Here is a 19,412-nt window from a genome sequence, read left to right on the forward strand (position 1 = left end):
TAACACAGACAGTGTGATTAATTTCCATATTTAGTGTGGACAGCAGATCTGTTTGCCTGTGCCTTTTAGTATATAAGACTGCATGTAATTGAACAATAACTTTTGAATTCTTTTTCAGCTCGAGATGCAGATGAGAGGGAGAAGTGGATCCACGCTTTAGAGGACACCATCCTCCGCCATACCCTCCAACTTCAGGCAAGTTTCACTTTCAATTTTCACTTGTTTTACTTTTTTTTTTCAATCAATGAAATACAGTGGCATGACTGCTAATATCCAACACATCCTGTATAAAATCTTGCTGTTCTGTGGCCTATACAGTTGGACATCTGTTTAGGTTCAAGTCTGTCACATTTTTCTTGTCCTACCATAATGAAAAGTCAGAATGACACTTTCCTTTATGAGCTCATATTTATAATATATATAGTTTTCATTAACTCATATTTATTTATAATGTATATTTATGGTAAGGTTCTGGATTTATGTCTATAAGACTTGCTGTATGGGGTTTTTTTTTCCCTTGGAGAGAAACCCAAACTCATGAAAGGAATTTGGTTTGTACCATATAGGTGTCTGGTGACAGGGTAGAAATCTTAAAGCAGGTGTTCATTATTTGTGTTTAATAAAGCTTTGATTGTGCTTTTGTAGTATGGCAGGAGAATTAGGTCTCCTAACATTTGATTCAGTGTGAAGAAAGATAGAATAAAATCTCTAATATCACATAAAGAGAAGCTTGTGAAGACTGATTTAGATGAAATTTGCCCAATCTAAAGGGTTAGAACAAGCCTGAATTTGACCCATTGAACTTTAGACCATTGTACTATCTCTGTCAATTTACCTGTTAGACAGTGAGTTTCAACCTCCTTTCATCTATTACAGACCACTACAATTTTTTTTAGAGAATAGCAGATCCCTGGATAAAAATTCCCATTTGACAGTCAGCTTTTTACCCCTCCAACTGTGCCATGGGTATGTTAGAAGTAATCTTCCCCTCTGAACACTGTAGCTGACCAAGGGCTGAAGAACCTCACTCTGCAGTGGATGTGAGGAGACAGGGATTACCTAGGGAGCCAATATGTGGATGTAGAAGGGCTGAGCTTGCTCCCAAGGTCTGAAATGAAGTAATAGGAATCTGTGCTGTTTTCTCTGCTGGCAGACTTTTTATGACATGGAGATACAGAGTCAAGGAATGAAACACCAGAATATATACTGGTTTTATCAAAATGTACACTTCCATGCTCTCTAGAAATTGTGAGTGTAGTTATATTGGTGGAAATAGATTTCATTATAGCAGCTAATAATGGAACTATTTTCCATTACATAACTGTCCACGTTCCTGGAGATTTTCAAACGAGTAAGGCGTATTTAGGAGGAAAAAAAAAAAAGCCCAAGTTAGTAATTTATCTAGTAATGTTTGAGGGAATAATTAAAAAACCTGAATTGGGTATAAGAAACATATCCTCCATCCTTGTAAATATGTTCATCATGGAGTGTCATACTTTGTGGGCCACTGCTGTGTGCTCACCACTCATTTTCAAGAACCTTCTTCAGTGTACGGGTCATGAAACCTTTTACCCTCTGGCCCTTGTTTGTGGGGTCGGTGGAGTAGTGTTCACTTACACCCCCGTTCAGGAGCTGCCACGGTTTGCCACGGGAGCTGCTGAACCGATTTCAGAATGAAACACGGCTGCACTCCTTGCCAAACCTCTTTCTTTCACGGCTTAGGAGTGTGCTGTTCCTTCTGTTCCCCCTCGTGCCGCGGGGGCGGCACGAACAGGGGCCGAAGTTTGGGGAGATGCTCGCAGGGCCGAGCTTGGGGTGAACCAGGGCAGGAACATCCCCGCGCCTCCATGGCAGGGCCGAGCTCGGGGTGAACCAGGGCAGGAACATCCCCGATCCTCCATGGCAGGGCCGAGCTCGGGCTGAACCCGGGCAGGAACATCCCCGCTCCTCCATGGCAGGGCCGAGCTCGGGGTGAACCAGGGCAGGAACATCCCGCGCCTCCATGGCAGGGCCGAGCTCGGGGTGAACCAGGGCAGGAACATCCCCGCGCCTCCATGGCAGGGCCGAGCTCGGGATGAACCAGGGCAGGAACATCCCTGCGCCTCCATGGCAGGGCTGAGCTCGGGGTGAACCAGGGCAGGAACATCCTCGCTCCTCCATGGCAGGGCCGAGCACGGGCTGAACCCGGGCAGGAACATCCCCGCGCCTCCATGGCAGGGCCGAGCTTGGGGTGAACCAGGGCAGGAATATCCCCGCGCCTCCATGGCAGGGCCGAGCTCGGGCTGAACCAGGGCAGGAACATCCCCGCGCCTCCATGGCAGGGCCGAGCGCGGGGTGAACCAGGGCAGGAATATCCCCGCCCCTCCATGGCCGGCCAGGCCCTGCTGGGCTCCCTCCCTCCCCCGGCCGCGGCTCTCGGGGCCGGGCCGCCCCGCTCCAATCTCCGTCCGCCGTGTTGGTGACGCGCTCGGCGGGCCCGCGGCCGGGGGGTCCTGCCCTTCCCGCCCCTTCCCGCCCCGCTGGAGGCGGCGCTGCCGGGGCCCGGCGGGCGGGCGGCCAGCCCCGCTCCTCCGCCGCGCTCGGAGCACCGCGGGATGGCCGGTGTGAGTACGGGGGGCCGCGGGTCGGGGCTGCGGGTGTCCCTCGGGGCAGCCCCGGGCGGGCAGCGAGCCCTTGTCCTTGGCGGCCGAGCGGCGCTGGCGCTGCCCCGCCCGGGGACGGAGCGGGAGCGGGCACGGAGCGCCCGGGTGGCTCCGGGAGCAGCGAGAGGCGCCCGGTGCCCGCAGGGAGGCTCTGTCCGTGTGCCCGCAGGGAGGCTCTGTCCGCATGGTCTGACACGCCTTGGCTTGAGGAGCCTTTGAACAAACGGCGCTTGGTGCGCTTGGTGTTGTTTCGCTTTCCTTTTCCTTCGCACAGAACAGTCGGACGGGTTCTTTGGGGGATTATTGGCTCAGCGGGATGGCGGGGTCTGAGTGCCGCGGCAGAGATTATTTTCTGTAAAGGCATTTTCTTAGGCTCTTAGTTTCGCTAACTAAACACGTGGTTGACAGTCACTTAAAACCTTTAGGCAGCTGGTTTTGCCCAAAATGTTGTATCTTTTCAGAGTCTTTTTTTCGTATTTCCATGCTGCTCTTCAGTCTGCCTGTGCTGGTATAGGAGTGTTCAAGTTTGAAAGTCAGACTTAAAGTTGACTTCACTGTACCAAAAACTCATCTGAGCTGTGAGGAACTGTACCAAACCCCAGGGGGTTCGTGTGCTGTGTGAACCAAATCAGGAAGGATTACGAGTTAATGCGAGGTGGAGAGGTGAAGTGGTGTCTTTGTGTTCTCTAGTCTGATTAATCTTGCTGGTTTTATTTTTGCCTAAATGTTCTGCTCTGCTGTCCTTCACTATTTATAATGGAAGTGTTTTTGAAACACAGAATGAAACACACTTCTGCCCCCCTCCCCCCAGGCCTAAAATGAGCTACAGGCAAGGAACTCAGTCATAAATACATAGAATGTATAAGGGGACCCAAACTGTCCTTGAGGGCTGACAATTAGTTATGTTGTATCCACAGGGAACAATGATAGGGAGGAAACATTTCAGATACACTTGAAGCCTGATTTGTTTGAATTTTGAAACTGAAATGTGCTGTGTTTTCGTATGCACTTGTATTAAAGCTGTTGCTAAAAATACACATAGTAGTTCTAGTATTAGCTTTGTCTGTGGAAAAGTCATTGAACAGATGGTGTGACACTACTGGAAATGCCATTCTGAACCCCGCAGAGTTTTTCCCCTTATCCCCCCAAATTGTTACTCTTGTGGCATTAGCAGGCCTGTGGCTTTGCAGTGGCAGCACAGCACTGGCCTCATACCCACAGCACTTAAAGGGGAGGGTGTGCCTGGGGTGAAGGCATGTTGTGGCTAAAGTTTCATGTTTGTGTGGGGAGAGAAGTTATCTCACGTTTTCTTCAGTTCCCCAGCAGCAGTCAAGCTGTGCAAGTCTTCTGTCGAGCAGCAGTCCCATTCAGACAGGACCTGCTTCTCACTGTCCTGCTTTCCTTGCTGCCTGTCAGGTACACCCTGGCAGCACCCTAGAGCTACAAGTGCTTTTGGGCACTGGAATTTGGCTCTGGAATTGTCTCGTGAGTTATAATGGATAGCTCATGTCATTTAGTAACACAGTAACTTCCTTATTTGATCTACACCAATTTACTTCAGCCTCTAAGTGGCCTCTGTAGAGACAAATGAACTGAAATCATGAAGGTGAGCAATTTCTAACCACCATTAAAGTGAAAGGAATTAAGTGAAAATTAATTGCTTTGTAGGTTGATAATTCCATGATTTAAACAAGATGTTTACTTCCTAAGTAGCAAATGATAAGAAAACTTGATTCTAATAAGTGACTCTATGCTGGCTGTTGAGAAGAGTAGATTCAATGGCTGAAACACTGACTGACACCATGGCTTCACCAAAATGTAGGAGTTGGTGCTGCTTCTGGGAGCAGTCCTGTCTCACTTCTCCTAGCAAAAGGGAAGAGGCAGTGTGGCAAGAAGGGTGGAATTTGGAATTTAAAATTGCTTTTCTTGCTGCTCCCTCTGCATTTATTTTTAACCCTGATTAGTTTCCACATTGAGTTGTTTATGTGACAAGGTAAATGTTTATGCTGACTCAAAATAAAGAGCAGAGTGAAGGCTAAAGTGAACAGCAGGGGAGCTGATTTGTTTCCTCTTCATTTATGCTGGTGCAAAGTGTTTGTGAAGTGCTGATAGTAGCAGTTCACCTAGTACCACATTAACCAGGATTTTTTTCTGACCTTTCTAAAGTTGCGAGCAAGAACACGAGGTAGAGTAAAACTTCCTTGTGTGTTAACTATATTACACTCTAAATATATTGTGTGTTATTAACTGGCTTTTCAGTGCTGCTCCTTTTGTGAGTCAAGAGTTCTTGCATAAAGCTAAAACCAGGCTCTTTTAGATTAAGTGTATGTCCAGTGTAGATGTTTTACAAGTACTAGAGGGAGGGCATAGGGTTGGCAGCCATGCTGCCCTTTTCACATTTTGCTAATGAAATAATCAGATAGTGCCTGAATACCCTAGAACATGTGCATTATCTGCACTGATTATGGGTTATAAAGGTAAAGAAATGGGACTCTAAGATACTTGGTATTTGTGAGGTTTCAGAATTGTAACTTATGCTTTAAAGAGAGAATTTTACATCAGTGTGTAAATGTTTCAGTCTTCTGAACTTGCTGTTTTCCTTGAAGATCTGATACTATCTACAGGTACACAGTCTTTGCTAAGCATTTTGTGTTTTGCAAAGTAGAACCTTTTTTTTTTTTTTCCTAAGAGTTGCAATATTCTGTTTGGAAGGGTCATATGCTTTCCACAACTTATATATTTGTTTTCAAACACATTCTGAGCTTCAAATATTGCATAAAAATCTAGCAGAGGAAAAAAATAGAGTTATTTTTGCCACAAAAGTGCCCTTGTTTAGTGGCTTACAAGTTCATTTCTTGTTTTTCTTCAGTTTTCTATCAGTGGTCCTTACAGGCAATGTCCAGCTCATCAAAATCAAGCATGTAGGCAGGGGATGTGTTTCTGATGAGATATTGTGGATGAAAGGAAAACATTCTTATTCACTTCTTCAAACTAACTTACACAGGAATTTTTTGTTGGATTTGGAATCCTAATTAGATGAAGAATGTAGAACTGTCTTCAAAAAGATAAGAAATTCCACTCTGTACAGCTCTCTGCCTTCCTCCCCCAGGAAAGCTGTTATTGTAATGCTTTTATTTGAGAAATATAGTTGAATTTTTCTGGTATGCTTCTTCTAAGGACGATGCAATCTTTTCATCCCATCTTAGTTTGAAAGAACTGGTTTAAATTAGGCTGAATTACTTCTCAGCATGGACAAGTTTTGAATACAAATGCATTAGAGATATGTGTGACTTGTAATTTGGAGGACAAGGAAACAACACGAAACTCCCTTGGTGCTGGCAGTTCTGTAGTGAAAATAAGGCTCATAATATGTATTTTTAATTAGGTTATGTTTTGTTGTTGCCCTCCTGTTTACCTCCTCCAACAAAATAGGTTGTGTATGAAGGGAATAATTTTGCAGGGCTGTTAGCATGCAAATTATTTACTCAACTCGAGAGCAGCATGGAAAGCCTTTCCTAGGCAAACCATCCTGTGTGGTCACTCCACATCACTGGGATCACAGAGATGAGGGAAAGAATGCTATGGTAGCTGTTTCTCTTTTATCAGTATGGTTTGAGTATCAGGTATTTGTTCCCTCTTGATGGGGAGCAGTCAGACATCAAATTACTTTTTTTGACACCAAACTTCTTGGTTTGGAAGATTGTGGTCAGACTAAAATTTTTTAAATGACTCCCTTCTGCAGCTGTTTAATCTGTTAATTCTTTTAAACTTACATGAACACAGAGTCTTTATTTGAGGTTAATAAAGTCTATTTACAAATAGATGTAGTTACTCAATGGAAAAACAAGTTATACCACTTCAGATAGGTCCTGACAGTAAGAGTTCAGTGTATTTCTGAAGATCAGTAATAGTCTGGATTCCTGTTCTTTGAAGATACTTATTTTAGAATCACATGATGACTTCAGCTGGAGAAGGCCTCTGGAAATCACTGTTCCAAGCACCTTCTCACTGAAGGCAAACCTGTGCTTTAGATCAGGTTGTCAAAGGTCAAATCCAGTTGAGTTTGGAGCTCTGCCCTCCAAGGGTGGAGGTTCAACAATATCTGCAGGCAGCCTGTTTTGTCAGCCTGTGAATAGGTGAGCAGTGTGTTTTACAAGTTCCTCATAGAAATGTGATTGCTCGTTGAGATGTGCAGATTCCTAATGTCCAAGTTTACCAGGCTGTTAAATGCCATTCTAGTGACTCTGCTCACCTGTTTCTTTTGAAGCCTCATTTCCTTCATGGCAGGCTAGGAGAGAAAGGGTCCCTATTTTACCTCTATTGTGGCTTTGAGAGACCAGAAGATCAAGAAATAAGCATTTCTTATGCAAATGTGCACTTTGTGTGTCTCCTTTTCCTAAATTACTGCTGGGTTTGAAATGCTGATTGATTTTGTTTGCTATTTATCCAGACTGTTTTTTCTATGCTCTTTTCAGCTTTTCCAAGTCTCTTTTGGTTTTCAATTCTAAAACTATGGGAGAACTTAAATTAGTAACCTAATCTCATATAAGACAGGCTAATAAATTTGCTGAGAAGATTATCAAATTTCATCTCAACTTCCCAAGAGCAAACTAGTAAGGTGCTGCAGCTTTAAGTACCTGTGCTTTGCAAAATTATTCTCATGTTTCATCTCTGTTAAGTTCAGCTTGACACTTTACCTGGTTTTATGGCTTCCTTTTTACATTGTTTAAAGTTTTAATTTTCTAATAGAACTTCTTAGGTTACAATTTTCACTCTGTGTTTTGTGTGGGTGTCTGCTCAGTTGTAACACTGAATGTTTTGATCAGCTTTTCCCTTAGTTCTAAGAGCCTGAAATTTAGAATGACATTTTATCTTAAGCCACCACTAAAAATATCAGATAGTTATATGTTCATAGTCATAGAGTGAGGACTGAAATAAAAATCAGCATTTTGATGCAGCATACAGATAACATGCACAGTAAAACCATATTTCTGTGTATAGTATCTTCAGAAATTTCCTGTATGTGGTTTGGTAAATGAAACCTGACCTCCAGAATTTTTAACTGAGCTTGCAGGACCATTTGCTGAACTAAAGAGTTTTGCTGGTAGCTGTACAGACAATTCCATTTTCAACAAGGAAATTGAATACTAATTTCACATCATTTCAGATGTAGTTTCAGTGTAATTTAAGCTAGTTTGAGGGAGGGTCAGAAGTTGCTGGGTTGAGAGCACTCTCCCTTCTGCCTATTAGTTGTTTTAATAACTTGTGAAACTCAGTGCTTTTTGAATTTTTTTTTTGTCACAGTCAAAATGTTTTGTTTTGTGTTGTTTTTTCCCTCATCTTCTCCTCCCTCCACCTTGTTTCACAGCACTATTTCTAAATTTGACTGGTGTTGGCTGTCTAATACAGGTGAAGTATCTTTTTTGATTACAAACCCAGCTGTATGGAGAGATGGACTCCTATAGAGCTGTTGTCAAGATCTGCACATCCATCTGTAGCAAATGAATAAAGAATAATATTTGCTACAGTCTCTAGCTGGGTTTATGTTTTAGGCTGTGTGTGATGCTGTGCAAGTCATTCACTAGTGCACAAAAATGTTCACACCTCTAAAGAGCCATCAATAAAACTCTTAATATGATGGCCCAGTGTCATACAAAAATAAGAGAAATTGTGTGTTCTGACAGAGCCAACAATGCCAAAGAAAATGTTACCTTCATGTGGAACTGTACAAATACAGAGTGCCTCTCTTCCTCCATGTGGGATGTTTTTCTGGTTGATCTTTACATGCTCAGACTCTTGAGATGCTCAGCACTTCAAACAGCACTTGATGGTTTCAGCAGAGTTTGAAGTTGTCCTGTTTGAGATCAGTGTGAAAATACTGAGGCTGGTAGCAAAGTTGTCACTGCTGTGATGTCCTCAGGCTTGTGTTATTTTACAGCTGATGTTTGCTTCTTTATCCTTCATGGGTTTTCTCTCCTATATATGTTTATCCTACAGTGTACAATATTTTCCAACTTCAATATTTGTTTCTCAGTTCCATTTACATTAAAGGTATTATATAAATAAACCTTTCATATGTTTACATAGCATATGTGCATGAAGGCAGAAGTCATCAAGAATCCTCTAATTAAAGATGTGGTATCCCAGTGGGAATTTGTTTGGGTTTTTAAATCAATGATGTATCTCAGTTTAGAGATAGAGATGATGTTAGATACAGAAGTGTGTTCTGAGTGTTATATTATTGGGAGAAACAAGTTTCCAAGCAAGAAAATATAAAAGTGATCATTCTCACTGCACTGATTCATTGTCCTTGGTGCTGTGTGTGCAACTAAGTGTCAAAATTCAGATACAGTGACAAAGATGCAAATCATTTTAGCTGTAAAGGAACTAGGGTGACCAGCACTAATGATTTTGAACTTTTCAGATCAAAGGTATTTTAGAAAAGATTTAGCAGTTCTTAGCTAGGAGCTGTGAGTTGAGCAGTACTGTGTGAAGTGTAAAAAGTGCAGTTATCCCATTGGGTGTGATTTGGGCTTCCCTAGCTGAAGTGGGAGGCTATGGAATCACAAGACAGTCTTCAGAAAAATGTGAATTCTCCTTTATATTTTATAAAGAAACTTTAATCAGTGTAATTTAAGAGGATTTGTTCAATCATCAGTAATGAAATACTCTGGTGTGTGATGATTATAGCCCCTCTGAAAATGTGGAGCAATTTACTGCTGCTGATTTAGCTGCAGAGAGAAGCCAAATGTGTTCAGCTGTGTGCCTGTGTTTGCACGTGGCAGGATGAGAGGCAAGGCAGCATTTTCTCAGTCAGATGGCAGGCAAAACCATATTGCTGTTGTACTTTTTTCTCCTCTGAGACACTAATTAAATATTTTATTTTTGTTTGTTTATTTATTTCTAGGGTGTGGATTCAGGGTTTGTTCCCAGCGTTCATGATTTTGACAAGAAACTTACTGAGGCTGATGCTTACTTACAGATCTTGATAGACCAGTTGAAGGTATGGTAACTAAATGCTGCATTTATTGTGCTGGGGGTCTGTTTGTCAGGCTGGATTTCAAGGCCAGGTTGAAAGGAAGCTCAACAGAGAGAGTCACTCAAGATGAAAATGCCTTTCTCTTAGGATTGTTAAAAATTAGAATATGTCAAGCATATTTAAATAAAATGGTTTACAGTGGCTGAAAGATTCTGTTTTCTATACAACTTTTATGGAAATGGCAAGGTTAAATATGCTAAAACATAATTAAATTATTGTGTTGCTCATAGCATTTTAGACTCTATCTTGAGAAGGTGTTGTCAAGTGATGTGTAACTACAGTTACAGATAGTTTCATAGTTTCAGACTTTGTTGCAGTGCTGGTGGATAATCCATGCTTTGTCCTTGAGTGAAAGCATTCTGGAGGAGTGTTGTACAATACAGCTCTTTTAAACTTTGTGTTTTAAGAATAGATGGGACTGCAAGGAACAATGAGGTCATATCTCTCAGTACTCACCTTATTGAGAAAAACAATTTTGCTGCTGCTTAGGACACCTTTTTTCCCATGACTCAGCTGATTAAAATTGCTGTTAAATTGCTTCAGTTCTGCTAGGTTGGATTTTTTCCCCTGATATAATGTGCAAGTATTGCATGTGGGATATTCAGCAAAAATTCAGTTGGAGGGTAGGGTGGAGAGGGGGATGAGCACAGCAACAAAAACGAAGGTAGGCAGAAGAGATGCAAACAAAATTCAGAGTTGCCCTGCAAAGACTTGATCAGGAGCTGTCTTTTCTGCCACTCTGGAGCCATCACTTCACTGACAGAAGGTATTTAAATCTTTACACCTTCTAATTGTTATTTTAGGCCAGCTGGGGGGAGGGGGATAGAAATTAATTAATAATGAAAGATGAGTCAGTTTGAGGATGGACAGAGACCAAGATCACAGTCTATTTTTAGAACTAGAAATCAGCCCTCAAGGGAAAGGGAACACGTGAGTGGGTCTGAGGCAGCAGTTGAGTGGAGAGCTGCAGCTCACTTCCTAAAAATTACATCCTCTTCAAGCTGCAAGGGTGGATGTCATGAACTTTCAGCATTACCCATGGTCTTTTCTCTTCCTTGAGCAGCTTCCTGGTTGTGTGTGCACCTTAGAGTGCCCTCAGAGGCCTTTGGTAACTCTTTCAGCTCAGCCTGTGTTAAATGCACGTGCAGGCTTTTCAGTGAGCGCTTGTTTCACTTTGCTTTGTTGCATCTCATATCCCACTTTTAAGAAAATAAGCATAAATTAATGCTAGGAAGTCATATCTTCCCCAGAAAATGTGCTTACATGATTTGGATCATGTACCTGAATCAAGGTACCTGGAAGGGTTGATGGGAGTTCAAGCTCTTCTGGTTAAAGGTTTTTGCTGAAATAGAAGAAAGGCAGCTGGAGGTGTTCTGATGAGCTCAGTTATGTTCCTTATGTTCCTTTTTCTTCAAATCATGGTAGAATTGTCAGGCTTAGCTGTGGGATCTCTTGCAGGATGGGATGAAGTGAGAAATTAGTTAAAAATCTCTTCTATCACAAATGCTGTAAAGAAATACTAGGCCAAAACTGCTTTGGATCCTAATACCAGGGTTGTGTGACTTTATCCTGATTAAATGTTTTTGGTTTTGAAATGTCAGTGTTTCTGTCTGATTTTATGTGGAAAAATAACACTTTCAGTATTCTCACAAGCATCTCTTTCTTTCAGCTCTTTGATGAAAAACTCCAGAACTGCAAAGATGATGAACAGAGAAAAGCAAGTACATTTTGTCTTAAAAATTGTTTATCAGGTGGTGTTGTGCATCAGTTTGCTGTAGTAAAAATGCTAAGTACACATTTATTGGGTTGTCAAAATCACTTCAAGCAATTAGAGTAACTTACAACAGTTTGTTGTGACTAAGTTTGCAAAAAAAAAAATTTAGTAATAATGGGAGTCATAACATTAAAAAGGTTTCAGTCTGTCAGAAGTAATTGCTCCTCTGCTATCCCATATGTTGAAATGCTTCCAACAGTGTTGAAAGCATTTTAACTTAAATTTGCTATTTTTTAGTCTTTAACAAGGATGAGTATTAAATGTTGGTAGGAATTACAAAGCTATTCCAAAGGCAAAAAAATAATACTCCTAATCATGTATTTCACACAATCAATCTGCATCCTGTGTAGGTCTGTGACTCATTGGGAGCCTGAGAATACCACAGTTGATTCACTGGAATGAGGGTGTCAGCAATGTGGTAGTGGGGAGCACAGCTCTTTAAGCCAGGGTGTAATTTGTTAAATGGTTTGTGTTCATTGCACCCCTCCTGTTCCATGCCACAGTCAGCTCTGTCAGCTCAAGCACTGTGTAAGAAAGGCTGGCACATTCCTTTGGTGCTGTGGGTTTGGCATCAAGTGTCATGCTGGTTTCATATATTAATTTGTGTGTGTGGAGGAGGGGTTTAACAATTCCTTGTGAAGGGTTGGTTACAGAGCAGTTGCTTCTCTTCAGTAAATGCAGTAATTTTGATATCATGAAGTAGTGGTGTGTTTCATCCTTGTTCTCTCCCTCAATGTCTCTTGTGGAAAACAAGCTGTGTTCTCCTGGTGTTTGGTTCCTGTTTTGAAAACTCTTTGATGTTTTCTGTGTTTAGTTTTACTTCTTTATAATGGTTGTGACCTTTCAAGTGTTATTCATCTCACCTGATGTGTTAGGTGGTGTCTTGGGGAGCTCTTTTTCATGTACAGGCTTTTAAAAGAACTTTGAATTACCTCTCTGTCAGTGTGTTTAATCTGTAGACAAGTGACCACAAGAGTCAGGTCTAAGGATTTTGTATTTCTCCTTCAGTGTGTTTTACTGGGAAGAGTTGTCCTTCAATTCTGACCTCCCTCCAGATGCTGCTTTGCAGATCAGGCAGTACTTTCTTGTCTCCTAATCCCTAGAGACTTCCCACATGTTGTGCTGACTTCTTTATTTGTCTGTGCAAGGTGTCTGTGGCACAGATGGATTCACTTCATAGAGAAAGGAGGAGGCTCGTTTCAAAGAGGTTGGCATCCTCTGGTTTTAAATCTTGATGAGGATTGCCATTACTACAGATTCCATTTATTCTCTATTAAAAATGAAGAACATTTGACAAAGCATTCTTTTGTCTCTGCCTGTACTGAGAGGTTTTTTGATACAGTATTTGGCATTTTCCCTGTTTGTTTATGGAAGCATGGTTCAGCTGTCAGATTATGAGTGGAGTGTAATCTGCAGGGTGCTTCCATCAAACCCATAGATCTTTCCTCCAAGGAAACAACTTTTGGATATTTGAGTTTTAAGTGCTTCCCAAGCAGCTGAGTGCTGTTCTGCAACTGTTCATGGCCAGGGATTTCAAACCTGAGCTGTTGTTTTTGCAAGTTCACAGAGCATTGTATGAGCTGGCTTTTAGTTACAGAATATTTGGTTTTCTGGAGATGGTGACACAGGTTATGGGTGTTCTGACATGCCTCAAGATCTCCTGGATATCTTCCTTCTGAGATGTGCTATCTTCCTTCTGAGATGTGAATTTGGATGAAGACAGTGCAGATGTAGGCCTGATGAAAATGCAGGGATTTTCATGCATTCCCTGTGCTGTTCTGGCAGAAGTGCAGGGCCTGGGGGATCATGCACAAGCAGCAGTGCTCCAGTTCTGCTGAATCTCCTGTGGGGTACAATGTTTGTGTCTGATGGCAGAGGAGGGGAAGCAGGAGGGGCTGTGATCTGATCTGAGGGTGCTGGTGGTTCAAGGTGGAGACAAGACAGGACCTTGTTTTCTTACAGTGTTTCCAATATTACTGCTGAGAACTCCAGCACAGCTTTTCTCTTCAGTTTGGTGGAGTTATCTTGACCACACATCAGGGAGAAGAAAACTGGAGCACTCTAAGGCACCAGAATAGCAAAGAGGTGCATGTTTGCAGGCTGGAACAAAGCTGACATTACTTAACAGGATTTGGGAGGCAAGTGCAGCCTGTTTAAGCTGTTTGGTTCAAAACAAGTGCTTTTTGTGAAGGAAATCCAAGGCTGAGCACACAGATTTGGGTTGCTCCTTACAGATTTCAACCATGAGTCAGCTCCCACTCTGTGCTCTGCTGCCTCTCTGGGTGAGCTGATCCCTCTGTAGTCACATGATGGTTGAGTGAGGCAAAAATCATGTTAGATGAGGAAAAATTGGCTTTCTCAGTGATTTCCTAAAAAATCAGATGTCAAGGGGATGCAGTGAGCAGCAAGTGGAGGGAGTAGTTTCAGCAGCAGCCTGCAGTTTGATTAGATTAAATATAGCAAATTGTGTTCTGCAATTGTAAATCTGCATTCTGCAGATGTAGATCTGCAGGAAATTGATGTGTCAGATGAAAATATGTGTATTCATTACTGAAACCAGGGGAACTGTCTTACTAAAATTTTATCTTCATCATTTTTCACAGACTAGGGATGATGAAAAGAGAAAACTGTGATAGATGTTAGTAGTAAATGTTTGGGGTTTTGTTTCTGTTTTTTTTTATTGGTAATGTGTTTTATCCTCAACATACTTGCTTATGGTTTTCCTTACAGTTTTGTCTAAATTATCAAAGTTCCATGTGCTGTGTTCTTGCAAGGTGGTCATTGAGCACAAATGTGAAAAATACTGGATCAGTGCAACCTGTCACTGCTTAATTTGGCCAGCTCACAAAGAATTCATTTCCAAGAGGAAAAAACTGTGGTTCTATGATTTGCTGAAAGGCCTTAGAAATCTGCTTGTCTTGAGGATTTTTCCCTTTCAGTCTTCCATGTGATCTTTGATAAAATTACCCTTTTGTCTGTACCTCTGTGTAAGAACAACAATGTCTCAGTGAACTGTTTGGAAAATTACACATGGGTGGGGAGAAACCATCTTCACTAAATTGCATCACATGGCCTGAGGTCAATTTCTTATTTTCAGCAAAGGTGATGTCACTGAAGGGACTGAGATCTCAGTTTATTTGGTGTGTAAATACTCTATAACAAGTGGGGGAAAAAATGAGTAAAGAATGATCAAAGCTGCTGATGGCTGCCTCCATTTGGCTGTACAGCCTTGAGACTGCATCATCTCCTTCAGCTGCATCATCTTTCATCCAACAAGATTTGGGTACTTGGGTGCATTGCCTATTCTATTGTGGGGCTAAAAGGCTCAAGACTTCTATGCTGTCATATTTAAAATGCTTTTTTGGATATGTGCTGATAAAGTTTAGACTGGAAGTCTCGTAGAGATGTGAAAAACAAACAAAAACAAAGCCAAGGGATTTTTAGCTGTTGGCATGTTTCTCTGCTAGCAGCAGGAGTAAATATAACTTCATGGTATAGCATCCCTCATATGATATATCCTAAATAAACATGATCCAGGGTTTCCAGTTTTTAGTAGGAAGGGCTGAATCTGGGTTCTGTTTGGCCACCTCTTGCCAATTAATCCTGAAGAAAATATACAGCATCCCTTGAGTAATATCTAGAGCATAAGAAATGTATCTAGAGCATAACTGAGAATTTCCCCCCAGGAATTGCCTGAGAGGCTGTCACTGCATTTGTTTTCTTTTTAATCCACAAATTGGGACTGTTCATTTCTGTGGATTTTTATAGCTGCATGTTCTGTTCTTATGCTTTAGGCTTCTCCTTGCAATGCCTGGTGCAGGGAAAGGATCCTTTACACACTTGGATTATTCAACAGTCAAGAAGATTGTGACTCAAGTCACATGAGACACTCAAATTAATCAAAACAAAGAGCTCCTGTAATTGCATTAGTGGAGGTTCAGTGCTGAGCCCAGTTTAGTGATTTTGCCTCCTGCAGACAGAGCCAAGGACATCAACAGGAAGCATCTGCTGCTGCCCCAGGTCACACTGATGTGGAACAGGGCATGCAGATGCCTTCTGCATGCCTGAGGTGCAGTTCCACACAGGAAACCTTGATGGACCAGTGTTTCTAGATAAAATTCAGCAGGCACATTTCCAGATGCACTTTCACTGGAGGCGTAGGAAGAGCAGGAACGTGTGTGCACTGCTATTTTCTGTGATTTGTTTCAAGCTGTGCTTAACTGCAAATGTTTCTTGTGCTTGAATGATGGCCACTTGGTGTAATAGTGTTGAAATGTGCCACCATTCAGTGCACTTTATAAGGATACAAAATGAATTTAGAATCTTCGTGCTGCATTTCATTTTTGTTGCTGTTATGCAAAAAGGAAGTTTTTAGCTTTTTTTTTAGCTTTTTTTTAGCTTTTAATGGGTAAATGTCACTGTTAAGAAATTCTTAACCTTGTCATCTTTAAGCTTGAATTATCAGTTTGACTTCAGTCTTGTCTTGCAAATTGTCTATATATGGAAATAGTCTTTAACATGTTGGTTTAGGGCTTTTTTCCCTCCTCCAATTTAAAATTAAAATATTGTGTTTATACAGTATTTAGGTCAAACCAGATGCTGGGAATTCTGTCTTTAATCACACTGTTTTGATTTTTCTTTTACAGAAAATTGAAGGTCTCAAAGAAACAACCAGTGTAAGTTTCCTTAATTTTTTCTAACTCTCATATATTGATTCTGAAATTCGCCTTATTTTCTTTGGGAAGTTTTTAAAACCTTTTTACAGAAAAATGAGAATCCATATTAAGTCCAACATTGTGATGGCAGAGACAACCTGGTTCTGGTGCTGTGTTCAGGTTTCTGTCCAGCAATCATGGAGTAGTTGAGGTTGGAGGGGTCTCTGCAGGTCTGTGGTCCCACCCTGTGCTCAGAGCACCCTCAGCTGGAATTGGTTGCTCAGGACCAAATCTGGTTTGGGTTTTGAGTAACTCCAAGGCTGGAGGCTTTACAGCTTCCCTGGACAATCTGTTCCAGTGTTTTATCATCCATAAAAGAATAAAAGGTGTTTTCTTCTGTTTAAGGTGATTTTCCTGTATTTCTGGTTGTGGCCATTGCTTGTCCTGTCACTGGCCCCCAGTGCCCTGCCCTCTCCTGCCTTCCCAGTCAGATATTGATCCCCCTTGAAAAGGCCTCCCTGAGCCTTTTTCTGTGCAGATTCAACAAGCCCAGCTCTCTGAGCCCCTCTTCCCTGATAATTTACCTGCCTGCAGCCCTCTGGGGGTTTGGAGCTGACCTCCACTTCACCCTGACTGCCTGGCTTTATGCTCTGGGTGGCTTTGGAAACTTCACTTTTCTGCTGCTGTGCTTTTGTCTCTTGAAAAAAAAATAGGGAAGGGAAAGCAGGAGTTCAACAGAACTGAGTGTCCATTTAGTTCACACCCAATATTGTATGCAACCAATAAATACAAAATAATAAGGGATAGTAACACAATTTTTTTTGTGATATTTTTCTTTTCCTAGAGCATGGTAGAATCAATAAAACACTGCATTGTGTTGCTACAGATTGCTAAAGTAAGTACACTGTAAACTATTCTGAATTTTAGTGATACAGCATTAATCTAATTGAAACCTAAAAGTGCCTTCTAAATGATCCAGGAACAAGAAAACAATTATAAGTTGATTTCTGCTTTTATTTTAATGAAATTTCTGAAATACTGAGTTCCACAGCAGACAGTCCTACTAATGCCCATGGTAACAGTCACACTGGTTTGAGTTTTCTTTCAGATAAACTTCCTTTGCAGAGTTTGCTGCTGGACTAAAGAAGAACTTAGACAAATGTCAGGTTGACAGAACAGGAACTTAACAAAACCCTTCTTTCTGCTTCATTTAAGAGTGTGGCTAACAAATAAAAAGGGGAGAAGGATGATGGAAATAGTGAAACTGGTTTGGCAAGGTCTGTCACAGGTCTGAAGTTCATCATGATGTTGGAACTTCTTGAAGTTAGAATTGTTTCATTTGAGAATGCAGTGTGGATAATGCACTTACACTTTTCACCAGCATGTTTCATTGGATTTTAAAATCTGGGGAGTTCTGGATTTACTATTTGTCAGATTCTGCCCTTACAGGTTTAACATTCTTTATTTAGTATATGTGAATTGTGAACTGCTGATTTGTATCTTGTGACCAAAGTGAAGGGAGGTGATATTTTGCAAAGAAATAAAGATATTTTCAGAATTTCAGGCTGATCTACTCAGAACACATTCTGATTTATCCAGATACAGGTGTGGGCTCCTCGATTTTTTTTTCTTCCCTGTAATTCTGGATCAACTATTTTTTTGTGGCTTTGGAATGCAAGACTGCTGTTAGTGTTCATTTTAGATGCCAGATATGTTGTACAAAATTCTGAGTGCAATGAAAGTTGAAGTATTTAGACTCTTACAGGATCCAAAGTCATTCACTGAAAGGATCAGTGTATGTTTTGTGAAATTCAATTTTCATATCTATTACTTAAGAATCTGTGAAGAGACTGTTTGTTAATTAACAGGTTTGTACAAAACCAAAACTTTTTTACAAGCACTAGGGTTGAAACATTGAATTAGTTTTGTGCCACATGAATTTGGAGCTAGGACAGTTTTTATTTACCATGCAGTGAGGCTACTTCAATCCTTCACTGTAGTGCCAACAAGAAAAGCCTTTCAGTATTTAATTTGCTGTTATTTAGTCCTGGGTATATTTAGAGGTGTTTTAGCACAGTGAAGTCAGTAGACAATACTGACAATGTCATTTTTTAGGGATTTGATGGAGTCAGTTGTAGATAGGTTAGATGGTAATTTGCTGATTTTCTTATCTAGATGTGATTTGCTGTATTGAGGAAGCTGTTGGACAAACTGCAAGGAATTACTAGCTCATTTTTTCTTAATTACTGTATAAATGTATTTAGTAGTTCATATTTTCACAGGGGTTTAATTCCTATGAAATTCTACTCTTTTTCAAAATCTCTGCTGTGTAATTAGCAAATGTGAAATTGCAGAGTTATAATCTGCTTTTCAGGCTGTTGATCAGAGCTGGTAACTGGGTTATCTTTCTTGTTTCTGGTGAATATCAAATCCTGCTCTGAGTTCATTGGGAGTCAGACAAGTGTGACCACCTGTGCTGATGCTAAAGCATATTTTGAAGTTCTTTAGGTGACTTACAGGTAATGGACAAAGCTGGGAGTGGCAGATGCAGTCCTTTAGGGCAGGTTCAGTACTTTACTGCTCCAGCTGCCATGGGAGTGTAAAGGCACGTGGAATTTGAGTCCCCCAAAGGTGCTGACAGTTGCTTTTTGTTGCACTAAATCAGACCTTGAAGTCCTTCTTTCAGTACCACTAAATATTAACCAGTGTAAACAGGTCAGTTTATCCACCAAGGAGTGGGGGTTTATTGTTTTGGTTATTTGCTAAACCAAATCTGAAGCTCTTTTGGAGCTGTTGAAGACAAGGTGTGTTAAAGGGGTGCCTTATGCACAGCTAATTGCAAGATGTTGATCCACATATAGTGAAAAAAAATTTCCCAGTACTTTAATAACCTCTTTCCTGCTTCATTTCTTCACCTTCTTTGTCTCTCAGGCAACTGTACTTTTTAACTGCAGGGAATTCTGTCTTCCTTTCCCCCACACCTTTTCCATTAACTGTGTTAGCATCCTTGATTTCCTACAGCTGTGGAAAATTTATAATACAGAGGGGTTTGGAGATTTTTTTCCCCAGAGTTCTGCAAGTTGCTTGTGTATGATGCAATCTCTGTGTAAAAATGTGCTGGGCCTGGCTGTGGCTTTGTGCTCTCCATTAGAGACCTTTTAAGATTCTGCAGGGTTTTTTTCCCAAATCTGTAGGGCAGGTATGGCTGCTGACACTGCTGAAAGGAAATCATCTTAACACCACCCTGCACCCCATTTTTACTTCCTTTTACTTTACTTTACTTTACTTTTGCAGTGCCTTTC

At 41.2% G+C, this 19,412-nt stretch overlaps 1 protein-coding gene across 6 annotated transcripts in view; it reads left to right on the forward strand.

The window, feature by feature from the left end:
- OSBPL9 (oxysterol binding protein like 9) overlaps positions 1-19,412 on the forward strand; it is a 57,979-nt gene that overhangs the window by 24,135 nt on the left and 14,432 nt on the right. For 5 of the 6 annotated variants that reach the window (XR_008534745.2, XM_054638617.2, XM_054638618.2 and 2 more), the window contains 5 exons: positions 119-195; positions 9,550-9,645; positions 11,351-11,398; positions 16,102-16,131; positions 16,955-17,005. Coding sequence is in view for 5 of the 6 variants with exons in the window: in XM_054638617.2 (XP_054494592.1) it covers positions 119-195; positions 9,550-9,645; positions 11,351-11,398; positions 16,102-16,131; positions 16,955-17,005 (302 nt within the window). In the remaining variant the exon portion in view is untranslated. Of the gene's footprint in view, positions 1-118; positions 196-2,488; positions 2,604-9,549; positions 9,646-11,350; positions 11,399-16,101; positions 16,132-16,954; positions 17,006-19,412 lie in introns of those variants that run through there. The other variant, XM_077182514.1, reaches the window with a different exon arrangement.

The sequence above is a fragment of the Agelaius phoeniceus genome, chromosome 8 (assembly GCF_051311805.1).
Source record: "Agelaius phoeniceus isolate bAgePho1 chromosome 8, bAgePho1.hap1, whole genome shotgun sequence".
NCBI lineage: Eukaryota > Metazoa > Chordata > Aves > Passeriformes > Icteridae > Agelaius > Agelaius phoeniceus.